The sequence below is a fragment of the Dromiciops gliroides genome, chromosome 4 (assembly GCF_019393635.1).
Source record: "Dromiciops gliroides isolate mDroGli1 chromosome 4, mDroGli1.pri, whole genome shotgun sequence".
NCBI classification, from domain to species: Eukaryota; Metazoa; Chordata; class Mammalia; order Microbiotheria; family Microbiotheriidae; genus Dromiciops; species Dromiciops gliroides.
Window position 1 is genome coordinate 390,182,783 of NC_057864.1, and position 18,936 is coordinate 390,201,718.

The 18,936-nt window shown below is 39.4% G+C and overlaps 1 protein-coding gene and 1 pseudogene across 1 annotated transcript in view; both read left to right on the top strand.

Moving 5' to 3' along the window:
• PPP1R14C (protein phosphatase 1 regulatory inhibitor subunit 14C) overlaps positions 1-18,587 on the top strand; it is a 119,015-nt gene extending 100,428 nt beyond the window's left edge. Inside the window, exon 4 of the mRNA XM_044002202.1 lies at positions 16,838-18,587. Coding sequence (XP_043858137.1) covers positions 16,838-16,912 — 75 coding nt within the window. The 3' untranslated portion in view covers positions 16,913-18,587. The remainder of the gene's footprint in view (positions 1-16,837) is intronic.
• Positions 1,573-14,800, top strand: LOC122753502 (annotated as a pseudogene).
• Positions 18,588-18,936: the final 349 nt, after the last annotated feature.

The window sequence follows — 18,936 nt, forward strand, 5'->3', positions numbered from 1 at the left end:
TCTCTTGTACCCCCTTTCAAGGTAAAATGTTCACTAGTGGTAGAGAATATTTATTATGGGAGTCATTGCTTTTTAAAAATTCTATGATTCTATCAGTGTTGTTGATCCAATGCATAGATTTCTTTCTTGTATCTGTTTTGTTATCTGTTAGTGGGTTTTTTGGTGATTATCAAATTGTCATTGAAACTTACCATTTGGCATGTGTCAATGACTGAATGCAGGTTGACTAAACCAGGAGCTATGGTGGGTGGCTCTGGATTTCAGTGATATGCCTATGGTTCTGCCACTGTGTTCCTTTGTAGTGAAATGTATATCTGATTCAGGCTTTCCCCTAGGGAGATACTGATGTTCTCTGAAGACATCTGCTTTGTCATTCTTATTTGTGTTTGTGTTGTAGCTGTATCTCTCTTTGTGTGTAGCTCTCTCTGTCTGACTCTCTCTTTCTCTCTGTCTCTGTCTCTGTCTGTCTCTCACTTTATTGCTACAGCAACCTCTTCTCACTTTCTCCAGTGGTCTTCTTATGACCAGGCTGCACTAGAATACTGAAGAATTAGAACCTGGTTGGTCAAGGTCTCTTTTAAAAAATTTCTTTCAGTAACTGCGTTCAGATTTTGATAAGTTGATTTTAAAAAAGTAATTGATCCCTTTCACCCACTGTGCAAGAAGAGTGTTTAGTAATCTTACACCCTGAGTAGCATCAATATATCAACATTCATTCATGAAACGTACTATCTGCCTAAGTATTGATGATACAAAGACAAAATAAAAAAAGTCCCTGAACTCAAGGAGCTTACAATATATCTGGGCAGAGGTGGGGGTGGGGAAGAGAGGAGGTGTATGATGTACATATATAACTCAGTATGAACTACTTACAGAGTAATTTGTTGAGGTAGGGACACTAGCAACATAAAAGAAAAGATATCCTTGGCATTTAAAACACTAGAAGCATGAGCTCTGTGTGTGAGAGTTGTGCATAAATAAGCACAACCTGGCATCTTGTCTCTTTCTATGAAGTCCATCTTTTGGAACAGTTCCTTTAGCTGGTGATAGGGAACTTCAAAAGCATTGGGTCTTGACAGATGACAGAATCATGTAGCGGGGAGGAACGTTTAGAAATCTTCTAATCTGTTTCATTTAACATATGAAGAAACATGGACCACATAAAGGCCATCAGTCAAGTAATTACCCCAAATCACAACACATACTTAACACAGTGGGGCCTACCAGATAGGTGTCCTTTTCCCTCCTCTGCCCCCCAGCATCCTTATACTACCCTTCAGTTCCCTCTTTCAACATTTGTTTTCATAAGATTTTGGTGAGGCAATTGGGGTTGAGTGACCTGCCCAGGGTTACACAGCTAGTAAGTGTCAAGTGTCTGAGGCTGCATTTGAACTCGGGTCCTCCTGAATCCAGAGCTGGTGCTTTATCCACTGTGCCACCTAGCTGCCCCCCTATAAGAAACTTTAAAAAAAGAAATCAAGGCAAGAATCCTTAATAGCTTAGCTTAACTGAGTTGGGGTTTTAGACTATGATATAACTGCTAAAGAAAACCTAAGAGACTTCATTAGCCTAATGGCTAATGATATCAGGGTCCACAGGCCACAGATAGACATAGGTAATGGATACCTTTTTTGGAATCCTGTTCCTGGTTGTCTCTTTGAGCTTCTGCAAGAGAGACCATCTCAGTCAGAATTGAGGACCAGGCATGGGCTGCAGAAAGGCTGAATTGAAAAGACTGCTTGGTTAACATGATACCATCTAAAACACAGAAGAATGCTACTGAATAGCTGGTAAACTCTGTAGTCACCCCAGGGAAAAGGCTAGAAGAATAATATTCAGCTGAGATGTAGTGAAATTGACAATTAGTGGTTGTTCCCATTGAATGTGTAAGCCTTGGATATTGGGGGAATTAGGTAGGTAAATATAAAGGCATGATTGGAGTTGATTTAGAGAAAGAAATCTATTAACTCAGCCTCCAAGTAAAAAGGTTTTTAGTTTTGACTTGTTCAATCTTTTAGCACCCTTTGCTTTTTTTTCCTAACACCAAAAGAGGGAATCTTTGAATTGAAAAACACACACACATTATTTCACATTTTAGAAAGTTGGTTATTGAAAGCTCAGGACTTTCAGTGATCAGTTCCCTTCTATATGTTTGCAAAGTTTATAAGGATAGCAAGAAAGCTGAAAAAGCTGAAGATCAAGAAAACCAAAAGATCATCTGAATTTGCCTTTGGCATGTAGTCAAGGAGTATGTATTTGCTGATTTCAGTTCCATATTCACTCTGAAAGAGATACAATATTAATGTCAGGGTAAAAAAATCAGCAAAGATATGCAATCTAGAAGGTCATTATGGTGCTATCTGTTGGAATTTTGTTTTGGTATAACATATTTCCAATAAATACTATCTGTAGTATTAAAAAATTCAAGATGGTAGAGGCTTGGCAGCTAGACATTACATCATGATTGGTGATTTCAAAATAAACAAGAGATGAAAACATAAAATTATTACTTTCCTGAAAAGAAGACTGAAGATGATTTAAAGATAAGACGGCTTTAATTTTAGTATGGTTTTGTACTATATATGAAGATTATGATCACAAAATTTAAAATTTGTTCTGTTAGAGCTAAGAAAAAATATTCAGGTATTTTTAGGGAATGTTTTTTATTGTAAAAAGGAAAAATGAGAATCTTGGTAAGAATTATGAATCTTGGGATCATAAACTGAGATTGTGTAGGACCTCAGAGACACTAGTGCTGTCCTTTCATTTTACAAATAGGAAAACTAAGGCTTGGGAATTTTGAATAACTTATTTAGGGTCACATAAAGAGTGTTGGGAGCCATAGTTCTACAATTCTTCCTAATTTTTTTCAGAACATAATAAATTTTATAAAAATATAGAGATAGTCATTTCTGTCTGTTCTGAATTATAATTTACTTTCATCAGATTATTTGTCAATTTCAACATATGCTGTATGAATAAGTATTTGGACTTTGGGGAGCCTATTAGTAAGAGTAGTTGCCTGAGGGGCTGAATAAAACTGAGCACAAATGAATTAAAATTGGTTATAAATTCATCGTTGAATACACATACTTAGATTTTCTACAAAATAAGATTCCAAGAAAAATAGTCTGAAGCCTCAGATTAATGAAGACCTCCCCACTGGTAGGGCAAATTCATTTTAAAAGTAGCTTGTTTCTTCTTCAAGAAAATGAATGGATAGCATAGTATCCGAGGTTTTGAGTTAGCAAAGGGAAAAACAGAATGCAGATAAGACCACTGGGAAATTATATTGGCAGAAGTCATTACGACAAAAATATCTTCCCCTTAACATTTTCCTAAGCCTCTTTTCAGATAATGAAAAATGGAATGAGGTCTGGTTTGTGTACACAGAAAACTAACCTCTGTGAAGATAAACAAGAAAAAATGAAATATTTAAGTGCTGGGCCATGGTGGATTTGACTTTGGTGCATGTACCAGGACACAACCCTGCTACTGCTTCACAGTGGGCCTGATAGTGGCCCCAGCCTGGGTTGTGAAGAATCAGAATTCATTCAGCAGTAGTCTGTACTGCCTTACTTCCTGCCTATGGGTATGTATTCTAGACACTCAGATACTAAAGGCATTTGTTATATTTCTGAGAAGCTTATTTAGCCTTTTGAGAGAGTTTAATTTGCCATTAGAGCCTTTTTGAAATATCACCATCATATTTTAAACTAGTTTGCTTCCTTTCACTTTCTATCCTTCCTTACCTGAACTTTGGTGTCTCTGGAAAAATGTCTCTCTTCCTCCCCTGTTTGGTATTATTAATTCCTCAATTATCTGTTCAACGTCACATTTTTAAAAACTTTCAGTCTCAGTTCTGGCTTGACTTGCTTTGCTTTCATTTTACTGGGAGAGGCTTGACCAGGAGCAGATGGCTCCTGTGGATCTGAATTTTCAAGTAAATGATGAGGTTACTTTTTAAGAAATGGGAAATGGTGGGGGTGGTGGGGGAAGGAGGGCAGATGCAGAAGACTGTGGATCTGTAGCCAGAGATACCATAGTTTGAGAAGGGGATGTGGCCACATAGGAAACAGAGCACAGAATCAGATAGTTTTCCGAATTCTTGTTTTGTGTTTTTCCTTTCCCCATTCTTATATATGGATAAGGAGGGGTATAGCTTCTTTGAATGTCATCACCCAATATTCACCATTTTGCTCTTTACTGCTTAGGAACATTCATTATTTACAGGATCTCTATTACTGGATAAGCCACACGAAAATCAGTAATTTTTTTAGGCACTTAGGGGAAAAAAAGACTTTTAGCCATGAAATAAAATGATTGTTTCTCTCTTCCTGGTTTTCAAAAGCACCCATCTTTCTTATGTTGTCATCAACATTTTTGACAGATGAATTCTTTGAAAATCCAGGGAAATGTAACAGATGTCCAACTATGTTGATAATTATAAAATGCTTATTCATCTGCCACCTCTGGCATGTGATTTGATGAGAAAGTGGAAGTTAGGAGCCATGGAAATCATTGGGATGAGGTTAGAGTTGGGTAGACTGGAAGGAGAGGATACTAGGTTAGAGGAATGCCACTATATGTCTGCTCCTCTTTGATAGAGTCAGTGTAGCAAAGGCACCAGAGGCATCCTCAGTTTTCATGGTTGCTACGAGATCTTCTTGGAAATGTACAATAGTATTTTTGAGAGAGAGATTATCCCTAGAAAAACATAATAAACTATATGTATATATATATAATTGGTGGTTTGATTTTTTTTCAAAAAGCAAGTCAGAAGGATGCTGTGAATGAGATAACTGCACATTAGAGGCTGGCACATAGTTAGTCCTTAATAAATGCTTCTTGACCATTCCTAAGACCCTTAGAAACAGTAGTTTTTCTATTTTCTATTGCTTCTTCATTTTTTCTCTCTCCCCCCAAGATATTAATTTCCATTTCCTACCAAATACTTGTCTTTTTCCTAATGCTGTTTAGTGTTTTTATTGTCAATCTTTAACCTTCATCTACCACCTGCCAATTCAGGTTGTTAATTTTAATTGTGGTGTGTTTTTCTATCTATTACACACAACTATTAGCATCCATTTGTGTGTGTGTGTGTGTGTGGGGGGGGCAATTGGGGTTAAGTGACTTGCCCAGGGTCACACAGCTAGTAAGTGTTAAGTGTCTGAGGTCAGATTTGAACTCAGGTCCTCCTGAATCCAGGGCCGGTGCTCTATCCACTGCACCATCTAGCTGCCCCAGAATCCATTTCTTAATCATCCTCAGAGACTCTGGCCCCCTCATTCTAATTTCTTCACTTTTCCTAAGCGCACTGGTAAAATCTAAGGTAGCCACTGTTATGTAAATGGTGAGCATAAAAGCTACTGCTATTCCCTTTCCAGAAGGGTTGCTTCCCCCTATCCCTCACATTATCTGCCTGGAGAAAAGAGGTGGTGATTAGCTGTGGTTGCCCAAAACTCAATAAAGAAATGGACATTGACAAAACAATACAATAGACTTGCACAAGTATTTATAGTACCCTCTATAGAGAGTAATCCTGCACATAACTCTCTGTTCTACTCTGGTATTTCTGAAGCAGCAACACTGCTGTGTTTAGAGTTCTGCCTTGCAGAATATGACTAGCTTAGGGGTGAAGAAGCTTTTCTCCAGACCACTGACATGTGAGTTGGCATTTCTTCTTTGGGAGCAGTAGAGGAAATGCATTCTCCCTAGGATGGGGCACTTCTACACCTGTCATTCATGGGAACTCTGGAGGCCAGGAGCACAACCACCTTCCATCAGTTTTTCAGGGGACTGACCACCTTGGGTGTGTGACCATACCCAAGGTGGGACTATTCTTGGCACTACCTTGTCCTTTTCTCCCCAGAAGTTCTCTCCCCACCTCCCACACCCACTGACTTGGTATCTGTTCTAGTAGAGCCTTTCCTCCCAATGGAACTGTCCTCTGCCCTTCTGTAGGCAAGCACAACCCTCCCCCTCCCCACCTGAATATGCTTCAGAAGCAGTTTTGGCTCTGCTATATTGGATTCCAATTCCTTTGATTGATTTTTTTTGAGGAAGAGGGGGTTTGTACGAATGTAAGTTAGCTGAAACAGCATGAACTGTCTGCCAGATGAAACAATTTCCCGCCCAGAACATGAATTCATTGTTCTCTGTGGATGATGCAGTTTATTATGCATTATGGGGAAGGCAATTATCCAACAAGGACAAAAAGGAGTTCTTCCTTTGGAAGGGTTGACAGTCTAAAAGAATCAGTGAACACAGCATGCAGGTAGAGGTGTAGGTCTATAGGGCAGGACTTTGAGAAGGGGATATTAGTCTTACTGAGGTGAGGAGATGGTAGCCCAAGTTAGTATGAAAAGCGTTTTATGACAAGTGAATGTTGAGTTGAATTTTAAAGAAGAGATAAGTTGGGTTGGAGGGGAGGATGAGAAAGCATTTGGAATTGTGAGGAAGAGGGCAAAGGGGGCAGGAAAGTTTAGTTGAGGACTGTTAGAAAGTTGGCTGGCAGGGTTACAATGCGTGGGTCAGGTTGTTGCCGTTGCTTGTCCTTCACCCTCAAAGAGGACCATGACATCATGGCGATGTCATGATTTTGCAGTGAATTGGATTGAAGTGAGGGAGGGCTGTGCAAAGTCACCAGCCTCCCTCTCTCTTCCAGAGCCATCTGGGTCCAGTGGCAAGATATAGATCAGGATGGCTGGAGATGGAAATGGTGTTGAAGTATCTGGAAGGGATGTGTGTTTGTGTGTAAAGTGGTCAGGAAATGCCATAGAAGGAATGCTTTTAAGTCTGTTGTCAAACAATTTTGTGTCTGATCTGAAGGACAGGCCTAGACCTACACAGATGCTTTAAAGAGGGGAAGTTAGAGAGTCTAGGGCACTGATGATATTGTAACGATCAGATCAAGGGAAGGAGAGACCACAAATAGAATCCAGCAAGGGGGAATGTTGTAGAAATTGTTGCAGCCACCCTGGTGAATAAGGAGTGAGGCCAGCCTCCTGGTTGTTCACAGAAATGACATCCTTTGTTGTCTGAAACAGGGCTAAAGTGACAACATACAGAGTCAGGGAAATGTGAGTTGCTGGCACCACTCACTGCCTCATCTGAGGAGACTCTCATTGGCTCCTTGGTCCACAAGATAACAGCCTGACCCGAACTGCCGGCTGTTTTCATGGATATCACGTAACACAATCTCACCTCCCTTAATCAAATCTTTTCCACAGGGAAGGTGGCATTGATTGCATTTGTCTTACTGCAGTTGGACTAGCATAGTCCTGATTTGAATAGTACATATCAGAAATTAAGTCCTTAGCCTAAAGTCAGAATGTTCACATAAAGTGACCCTTTCTGCACATAAACAGGGCATTTGGTTCAAAGAGTCTTTCTGTATTTGTAATTCAAGTTATTTATTTGTTTTTCTCTGATGTGTTCATCCTCTTTCTTCCTTCTCTCTTCTTCCCCTCTCTCCTTCACCATATATAAATCTCATGATAATAAATGCTATAAAGCTGCCCACCCTCCCCCAATAACAAGAACGATCAATTTCCTTTAGGGAGCTGCGTTGAACCTTTCATCATTAAGAACTTTGCTCAAGACCTAATATAGTTTTGGGCACAGTAGTCTAACTAGATAAATAATTGTTGAGATGTAGTTAGGAGAAAGCATTTTTTCTTTCTTTCTCTCTTTTTTTTTTTTGCGCAGGGAATGGGGGTTAAGTGACTTGCCCAGGGTCACACAGCTAGTAAGTGTCAAGTGTCTGAGACTGGATTTGAACTCAGGTACTCCTGAATCCTGGAGCTTTATCCACTGCACTACCTAGATGCCCCCTTTTTTTTCTTTTTTTTTTTTTTGATCACTGAAAAATCAGTCCTAGTATACTCATCTGACATTCTGAGAAGTTGCTTAGTAAATCTGAAGGAGAGAAGATGCCAATTTTGAAGTGATAGGTGCAGGTGATGACTAGATGCCTATCAGGAATCATGGCAGCCCTCTGAAAGAGGATTTCATTGGTTAAAAAACAAATGATTTAAAAATCTTTAAAACATTTAAAAATGCATTTGACTTATTGAAACTCTGACTTGAAAAGAAAAAAAATTGGACTGCTCTTTGAGTGAGGTGTTCTAAGTTAATGCATACCATTTTGAAAGAACTCTGTACTTGGAATCTGAGAATTTGGATTCAAATCCTGACTTTGCAACTTATGTGACTGACAAAGTCCTTAAATTTCTCTGGTTCTGTTTCCTCATATGTAAAATGGGCGAGTTGTATTAGATAATCTCAAAGATTCTTCCCAGTGCTAAATGTATGATCCTATTTCCTTTTGAAGTTCTAATAAGAGTGCTTATGTTTACATATTAATATGCAATATTAATAATATATTTTAAAATAGACAATATGGTGTTTTTGTGGGGCAATGAGAGTTAAGTGACTTGCCCAGGGTCACACAGCTAGTAAGTGTCAAGTGTCTGAGGCCGGATTTGGACTCAGGTCCTCCTGAATCCAGGGTCGGTGCTTTATCCACTTCACCACCTAGCTGCCTCTGATAATATGTTCTATTAGATACATTGTTATTTTGTATAGATTTAAACATAAAATATTATGTTTACCTTTCAAAGCGCTTTCATATCTACCCTCTCCTTTTAGCCCAACAGTAACTTTACAGACTAGGAATGACAGGTATTGTTCATATTTTCCAGACAGAAAATGTTAGTGCTAGAAGGGGCCTCAGAAATCATTCAGTTCAACTTTCTCATTTTACAGACAAGGAAACTGAGGTCTAAAGAGGGTTGTGCCTTGCAAAGATGACCCAGTGAGGTTAATGACAGAGCATAAACTAAATCCCAGATTTATCAGCTGCCTAGTCCGTTTCTCTTCCAAGCAACTCACAAACTTTTATTAAGCATCTATTAAATGCCAAGCATTGTGCTGGTGCTGAAATACAAACACAAACAAGGAACAGGCCCTTCCCTTATATTCTAGAGCTTACATTCTATTGGCAGAGATAGGTACAATCTACTGCTACTACCACTGCTACTGTTGCTACTGCTGCTGCTACTACTACTGCTGCTGCTACTACTACTGCTGCTGCTACTACTACTACTACTACTACTACTATTATTACTACTACTACCACTACCACCACCACTACTACTACTACTACTACTACTACCACTACCACCACCACCACCACCACCACCACCACTACTACTACTACTACTACTACTACTACTACTACTACTATTACTACTATGACTACTACCACCACCACCACCACCACCACCACCACCACCACCACTACTACTACTTCTACTACTATTACTTCTATGACTACTACCACCACCACCATCACCACCACTACTACTACTACTACTACTACTACTACTACTACTATTACTACTATGACTACTACCACCACCACCACCACCACCACCACCACCACCACCACTACTACTACTTCTACTACTATTACTTCTATGACTACTACCACCACCACCATCACCACCACCACTACTACTACTACTACTACTATTACTACTATGACTACTACTACCACCACCACCACCACCACCACCACTACTACTACTTCTACTACTATTACTTCTACGACTACTACCACCACCACCATCACCACCACTACTACTACTACTACCACTACCACCACCACTACCACCACCACCACCACCACCACCACCACCACTACTATTACTACTACGACTACTACCACCACCACCACCACCACCACCACCACTACTACTACTATTACTACTATGACTACTACCACCACCACCACCACCACTACTACTACTTCTACTACTATTACTTCTATGACTACTACCACCACCACCATCACCACCACCACTACTACTACTTCTACTACTATTACTTCTATGACTACTACCACCACCACCACCACCACCACCACTACTACTACTTCTACTACTATTACTTCTACGACTACTACCACCACCACCATCACCACCACTACTACTACTACTACCACTACCACCACCACCACCACCACCACTACTACTATTACTACTACGACTACTACCACCACCACCACCACTACCACCACCACTACTACTACTATTACTACTATGACTACTACCACCACCACCACCACCACTACTACTACTACTACTACTTTCTTACATGTAAAATAACTTGATGGTAATTTTTTTAGTTCACAAATAGTGTGGAATTAGGAGTTCTAGTATATGTATCTTTATACATCCTGAAATCCTTTGGTTATGTTATGAAATAACACCATTCTTTTGAAGATCTCACAATGCCTTATCCTCTGGTTTTGGAGAATGGAATTGAAAATAATGTTAAGCCATCTGACAAGACCTAATGCCTCTTTAAACTAAGTGTAGATATTGTATTTTAGTGACAGCCTGTTTAATAGAACAAAGGAAGGAGATGCCAGAAACAGAGAATCTGGCAAGGAAGTTGTTACAGATGCTATTGCTTTTCTAGCTGGGCAAGAAGAAAGGCCAATCCAATTTTAAGGTTTACTAAACTGGATGCTATAATTAACACTCACATTCAACGGGTACCCATAGCTGTTTCTGTTAGCCTCCTTTCCTCAAATCCAAGTATACATTTCTACAATTTAATAGTCAACCTGTTTCCATCTATCATGGTTTTTGCCTTAATAGCCTTTCTATTCTCTGCCTTGGTTTTTTTTTAAGTTAAATTTTATTTTTTTGGTGATCATGCATACATTTTTAACACACTTTTTGGGGGGCAGGGCAATGAGGGTTAAGTGACTTGCCCAGGGTCACACAGCTAGTAAATATCAAGTGTCTGAGGCCAGATTTGAACTCAGGTCCTCCTGAATCCAGGGCCAGTGCTTTATCCAATACTCCACCTAGCTGTCTCTTCCCTGTGTCCATTTTTTCTCCCTTCTACCTCCCCCTCTAAAAAGGGGAGGAAAGTCCTGTAATAAGTATATATAGCAAAACAGAATTAATTTCCATGTGTCCACAATGTCCCAAGATGTGTCTCATTATGCATATGTTGTCCATCACCTCTCTGTTAGGTTTATTCCCTACTTGGTTAAGCACAAAGGGCTCTCTAAATATGAATTGCTATTAACGTTATCATTTCTCCCCTTCTGTTGCTATTACAGGGCAGTATCACGGTAGCCACTGCTTTGTCCCTAGCCATGGAATCAATCCTAAGAAAGGAATAATAATGATAATAATAAATAATACTTTATACTTGTACAGTGTTGAATATCTGTGAATCAATGTCCATTGAAGTACCTTGTACACTTAGAAGGACCCTGCAATACGCTTGTTTCTTGTATGTAAAATTAGAGGGGTTGACTTGATAACCTTTAAGATCCCTCCTCATTCTAAGATTGGATGACTTGCCAGTTGTTAATGCCCTTCCCCTGAAATTATTTTGGTATATATTTTGCATTCAAGAGGCAGAGTGATATTGTGGATAGAAAGCCAGCCTCAGAGTCAGGAAGACCTCAATTCAAGTTATACTTTTGATCTATACTGACTATGTAATGCTGGGCAAATCAGTTAACTTCTCAGTCAGTGTCCAGGGGAACTCATGAAGACTTCAAATGGCAGAGCAGGTACTCATCTGCATGAAAGGGAGTTTCTTCACTGGGCATTCATTATGCCAGTGAAATCACAGGTCCAGTTTAATAATAAAAAGAGACAGTTTATATAATAAAAAAGGGACAGCTTAAGTGGTGGGGCAGCTTAAGTGGCGCAGTGGATAAAGCACCCACCTTGGATTCAGGAGGACCTGAGTTCATATTCAGCCTCAGACACTTGACACTTACTCACTGTGTGACCTCGGGCAAGTCACTTAACCCTCATAGCCCCGCAAAAGAGAGAGAGAGAGAGAGAGAGAGAGAGAGAGAGAGAGAGAGAGAGAGAGAGAGAGAGAGAGAGAGAGAGAGAGAGAGAGAAAGTACAGAGTTTCATTCACTTTTCTCTTTGTTTTCTTGGTGCCTCAATTATAGACAGCATTTAATAAATTGAATTGAATTGAACTGAAAATGACATTAGGCTAAGTCTCTAAGCACCAGATGAGCCATTCTTTGATTCCATCTGCTGAGCAGAACAGATCCCTTGACACATCTTAGGTCATAATGTCCATGAGGCCTTACTCCTTTTCAAGTTAGTGACTCAAACATAAAAGGCACTAAATAGTTTTTTTAAAAAAGTTGATTAATGCAGAAATTTTTCTTGTGTGCTATGCATTTTTAATGAGATAAAAGGACTTGGGTTATTTTAAAAATGTTCATCTCAATACATGGAATCTTCTTCACTGTTCCTCTTCTCTTTTCTCCTACCACATATACTGACTAAATAATTCATCAATTATTTCTTAAGTACCTCCTACATATAAGGCACTGTTTTAGACACCTGGGATAAAAGATAAATATGAAAACCAGTTTTTCTCCCAGAGAGTTTCTGTCATACTTGGGAATACACCATATAGGTAAAAAGCAATATAAGATACTATGAAGAAGGAGAGAACATGAACAACCAGGGGAATCAGGAACGATTTCCTATAGGAAGTGGTACCCGAGCAGACCTTTGAAGGAAGGAAACAAAGTATTGTAAGAGATGAGGAAGGAATACATTCCAGGCATGGGTGATAACCTCTACAGAGGCAGAGAGTTAGGAGATTGAATGCTGCATACAGGGAAAAACAGATAAGCGTGTTTGGCTGGAATATAGAATAATTGAAGGGGAATAATTTTAAATTGATTTGGAAAGGTAGGCTGAAACAAGATTGAGAAGGGTTTTAAATGCCAGATAGAGGAATTAGTATTTTAACCTAAAAGCTATAGTGCTACTATTTTTTTTTAAGCAGTGAAGCAATATGGTCACAACTGGCATATGTTTAGAGGATGGAGTGAAGAGTGGGGAAGCCAATGAAGAGGCTATTGACATTATTTGGGTGAAGGCTAACAAATACTTAAATTATGCTATGGAGATTGAATGTACATAATTTGACAACTCATTGGATATAATGGGTGAGGGAATATGAAGACTGGAGGGTGACTTTGAGGTTCCATACCTGAGTGATCAGAAGGTTGGTGATGCTCTCAACAGGAACAGGGAAACTTAGATGAAGAGCAGGATTGGGGGAGAAGACCATGAGTTATGTTCTAGATATGTTAAGTTTGGTATGCCTGAGGCATGTCCAAGTAGAGAGGTTCATCCCATGCTTGATAATGCAAATGGAGCTCAGAAGAGATGAGAGCTGAAGATAAAGATCTGGGAGTTGTCTTCTTAGAAATAATAATCAAGGGGGCAGCTAGGTGGCACAATGTATAAAACACCGGCCCTGGATTCAGGAGGACCTGAGTTCAAATCCGGCCCCAGACACTTGACACTAGCTGTGTGACCCTGGGCAAGTCACTTAACCCTCATTGCCCTGCAAAACCCAACCCCCCAAAAACCAAACGAAATAATAAACCCATAGGAACTCTAGAGATGGGATATAGAAGGATAAGAGGACCCAGTATATGGTTGAAGGGAAGATATTCCCACTTATAGGGGATTCAATAAGGGAGAGTCAGAAGGAGCATGCAGAAGAACCTGGAGAGAGTAGTGTCACAAAAAGCTAAGGGAGGAATTCATTTCCAGGAGATGATATTAGCAGTAGCAAAAGCAGCATAGAAGTCAGGAAGGAGGGGAACTGAGAAAAGACTATCGAATTCATCAATTCATAGATTACTGGTAACACTGGAGAGAGCAGCTTCAGTCCAGTGACAAGTTTAGAAGCCAGATTACAAGAGGTTAAGAAGCTCTTCTCCCAGTCTCAGTGCCAGAATTTGCTTTTGCAGCTGCTTCTCTGAGACAAGAGAATGAAGGTCAAAGTCAATGGATTTGACTGTATTGAGTGCCTGATGACCAGGGCTGAATATGCCAGAAGCACAATGGATGTTGTGGCTGTTAATGACCAACCACTTCATTGACCTCATCTACACGTTTATGTGTTTTGATAGAATTCCACCATGGCAAGCTGAAGGGTAGCATCAAGGCTGAGAATGGAGGGCAAGTGATAAATAGAAAGGACATTGCTGTCTTCTAGGAGCACCATTCCACCAGGATTAAATGGGGAGATGCTGGAGCTGAGTATAGAGTCCATAGGTTTCTTAGCCACCTTGGAAAATGCTGCGACTCCCTTCAAAGGTGGAGCTAAGCATGTCACCATATATGGACCTTTGGCTGATGCCTCTATGTTTGTGATAGGAATGAACCATGAGAAATATGATAATTCACTTAATATTGTCAGTAATGCCTCCTATATTACCAGCTGCTTGACACCCCTGACCAAGGTCATCTATGATGAGTGTGGCATTGTGGAATGGTTCATGACTCAGTCCATACTATTACTGCTATCCAGAAGACAGGAAATGATTCCTATGACAAGTAGTGGTGTGATGGCACAGTGCTGTCCAAAACATCACCCCTGCTTCTGCTGGGACTACGAAGGCTGGGGCAGTTTTCCCTAAGCTGGATGGGAAGCTCATAGGTATGACCTTCTGTGTTTCTTCTTCCAGTGTATCTATCACAGATTTGACCTGTTGCCTGGAGAAATCTGTCTGATATTATGATATTAAGAAACTAGTGAAGCAAGTATCAGAGGGGCCCTGAAGGGCCTCTTGAGCTAAACAGAAAAAAAGGTTGCATCCTTTGACTTTAACAGTGGCACTCCCTCTTCTATCTTTGATGCTGCTGCTGGAATTGTCCTTAATGACCATTTTCTCAAACTCATTTCCTGGTATGACACCGTAGTTTAGTAGATTCCATGGTTTATATAGCTTCAAAAGTGTGAAGTAGAAAGCCATGGATCTTCATCCCCAGTCAGAAGAGGAGTTACACTACAGGAGAGCCCATACTACAATTCAATTCCCTGATGCTGGGAGTCTCATACCCCCTCCACATAGCTCCTGCCCAAGGCACCCCTGTAGTATGGGGGAAAACATAACAAAGTCATATATTATGTATCATTAATAAAATTACTATGTTTATGGCAAAAATAAAGTGAATGGGAGGGGCAGCTAGGTGGCACAGTGGATAAAGCACCAGGTCCTGGATTCAGGAGGACCCGAGTTCAAATCCGGCCTCAGAAAGTTGACACTTACTAGCTGTGTGACCCTGGCAAGTCATTTAACCTTCATTGACCCCCCTCAAAAAGTGAATGAGGGGGGTAAGAAAGTAGAAACAATAGTATAGAAGTATAGAGGATTCTATGATTTGGTTATAAAAGGGAAGGGAGATAGATTTAGGATGATAATTTATGGAGATGGCAAGATCAAATGAAAAAATTTTAAGGAGTACAGAAGCATGGGCATGTTTGTATGTTGCATGTGGAAAGCTCTCCCACGCACTTTAGTAGTAGCGTATGCTTCTGAAAATGCAGTTAAATATTGTTTGTTTGAAAGAGGGAAAAGGAGTGGGAGAGAGTGCTCCATTTTGAAAAAGGTAGAAATCTGATGTATAGGATATGTAGGAAAAGAGATTCAACTTTGTTAGTTTCTAGTATGTAGAGTAAGGTGAATATCTATTGTCAACATGTTGCCAAGTAGAGAATCTCTAGAGGGATCTACTCTAATGGATAAAGATTCCTTTTAATTGGCATAAAGGTTATGAACACACAAAAAAATGACTGCTGTAGGGGACATCTAGGTGGATAAAGCACCAGCCCTGGATTCAGGAGGACCTGAGTTCAAATCCAGCCTCAGACAATTGACAGTTACTAACTGTGTGACCCTGGGCAAGTCACTTAACCCTTATTGCTCCCCCCCCCAAATGACTGCTAAAATTCTCAAGTAGTTTTTCCATCCTTTTCTATCTCAAGTAGTTTTTCTATCTCTTTGTTTTTGTTTTTGTGGGGCACACAATGATTAAATGACAGATTTGGGACTAGAACCAGGTTCTTCTGAAACCTGGACTGGTGGAGTTTCAATTTTCCAGAAGGCTGTACTTCTCTCATATATACTGTGTTGACTTACTGAAAAATCTGAATTAATGAAGTCCGAGTTACTGTAAAGCCTAGAAGGGTAATACCCTCCAGAGAACATTACCATTTATGTGACTTCAGCCTGTGACTTTAAATAAGAACTTTGTCTATTTAATGCAGGAATGTTACCAAAGTTGTCAATAAGATAAATTATATGGTTTGTACTTCTGCCCCTTGCATAAAAAGATTCAACACCCGCATACTGAAATCAGCATTGCTCCAGGTGATAGATTCTTAAAACAAAAATGCATTAAGGAAATTGGAACTCTCATTGGCTGAGAATAAGAATATTGTTCAAGCCAGAACAATAAAATGGGTAGCTATAAATACATTGAGCCTTTAAAAATATATTCAGAAGTTAAAGCCAAGAATGACTTCATTAGGGAGAAGACAGCTTTCTCCCATACTAGAAAATGCTGCAAATTAAAGAAAAACAGGGTAGTCCAAAACATTAAAATGATGTATCATTGACTCAGCATGAATTTCTTTCTATCCTGGAGCAGAAGTAGTGGTAATTAAGAAAGCACTTAGTGGTCATTATATTATGAAGTAAGTCAATAGAAATAAACGTGGAATACCAAGGTTAAAAACATGCTTGGCTATGCTGCCTTCTTCTTGCTCTCTGACAGAAGTCCAAGTTGCTTGCTTAGATATGTCTTAGTACCATTTTGAATATGCAGGTTGAAGAGCCAAAGTCTGAAATTGGGGGCAACTGCAGTTCATTCCCATTTACTTTAAACAAATCAACACAAAACTAATTGAAATGGAGTCATCCCCAATACTAACTGCTCTTTTCTTTCTTTTTCTTTCCTAGGAATTTATCAAAGAATTGCTGTCTCGGATAAGAGGCATGAGGAAGCTGAGTCCCCCCCAAAAGAAGAGTATATAATTTTTTGCATGGAGAGTAGAATTCTCTCCAAGGGACATAGAAAGGGAAGTGGGATTTTGACCACAAGAAGACACTTATTTAAAAGAAAAAAATAGTTGTCTTTCTGAGCAACTTTTCTTTTTCTTCTGTTAGATATTTTATCCATGGACGTTTCTTATTTGTTTTTATGGATTTTTTTAGATTTTCTTTTTTTTTTTAAATCAAAACTATCAACGCTTTGGATGCAGTACAACTGTCAATAGAGGATTATCCAACCAGATGGAAGAACCCAGGGATTTGATGGAGGCCTCCTGGTAGCTGACATGGGCAGTCCTCTCTTATGTGGCAAATGGGAGGGTGTTTGTAACCTTATAGAACAGAGAGAATGGTTTTCTTATAGATAGTTTGGTAATATTTTCCCCCTCGATTGTATATGTGACTCATAGACTTCCAATTTCTTGTACTTGTATATACACAATTATGTTACACTGTGGATGTGAGTATTATTTCTTGTGGATGGAATTGATGTTTGGTCATCCTTTAACTGGAGACCACAGCACATGTGTTTTTGAGGGGCAACTTCACATTCTTAATGCAGGTGCTGAGATTTAAAAAAATTCACTTTATGCACTAAAGTGAAGACATTAAATGTATCAGTTCTATCAGGAAGCTACACTTAAATTTTTGGTTGTTACTATTTTCAAGGGAGTAACTTATGGATGGACTTTATATTGTCTTATTGATCCTGATGCTTTGCCAGGCCTCTTCCTCACTGCCTCATTCATAATAATTTGGAATCATGTTAACCCTTTATTTGAAGCTCTGATAGGAACTCTATAGAGAAATGCCAGCACTGTCTGAACAGTGTTTTTTACTGCAAAAAAAAGAAAGAAAGAAAAGAAAAAAGAAAGCACTGTGTAGCATTTAATTCTTTGCTTTCGACCAAATACAATGTATTGTCTCTCCCATTAAAGCCAGTCAAAAGCAAGCAAGCATGTTAGATGTCTGTCTTTGGCACACTGGGTGCTTTTGGGCCTGGAACAGTGCTAGACCTCCCATAGGGAAGACACAATTTGAGTGTTCCATTGAGTTGTCGGATGGCAGGGAAGTCCCAGTTGTCTTTGATGACATAATTCTTGGAAGCTTTGATGTCATAACATGCTCCAAATAGTGTCAGCACACCCTGACCCAGCCTGTAGTGTGTGGGTGAGGGCAGAGCAGTTTTGCAGGATCATAGGGCAAAAGTGGGCAAAACTATGGTGCCCATTTCTTTCCCCTTTCCCCTACCTTGGGGCCAGGCTTGGGGAAGTTAACTGTCTTTCTTTCTTCCATAGTATATTCCTGCTCCTTGTGAGATGATTAAAATAGGTCTACAGTAATGGCATGGCTTTCTGACCATGTTGGGGAAAAAAAAGGGGGTGGGGTGGGGAGAGAACACTTTTGGTAGACCTCGGCTCCTTTGGGTGGTATTCTTTATCTGCTATGTGATGTTCATAAGTGACCATGTAAAAGAAGACAGTAGTCAGGCATTTTATATCAAGGGTGCTCTGAACATATTTTATTTTTAAAAAGAAATATGTTTGTGAATTTTCTGTATACTGGCAAGCTTTTTAAAATGTATTTAATTTTGTAATGTTTACCAATGATTTATTTACAAGATATTTACTCAAATAAATGGAACAACTTACAACTCTTATTACACGTATGCCTTGCCAAATGATATTACTGTACCAAGCATTGAAATCCAATTTTCCTTTCATTTCTAAGGAATTTTTAATCATTTAATCTTCTCAAATGCTCTGCTGCATTTTGTAAATGGGGAGGTGGAGGCAGAAGCTTTGGTGGGTTCTAGCTCATTGAAGGAAATGAGCCAAATATCTGATTAATTATCATTCTATTTGAATTCCTTACCTAGCTCAATGACCCTTTATTTAATTAACATCTTTTTTATATCTGGTAGGAGTTACTTGGAAAGTTTAATTGAACTTATCGATTAGATATTCATATTCTCTTTAGAATTTTTTTTGGCCATACAAGTAAGAGGA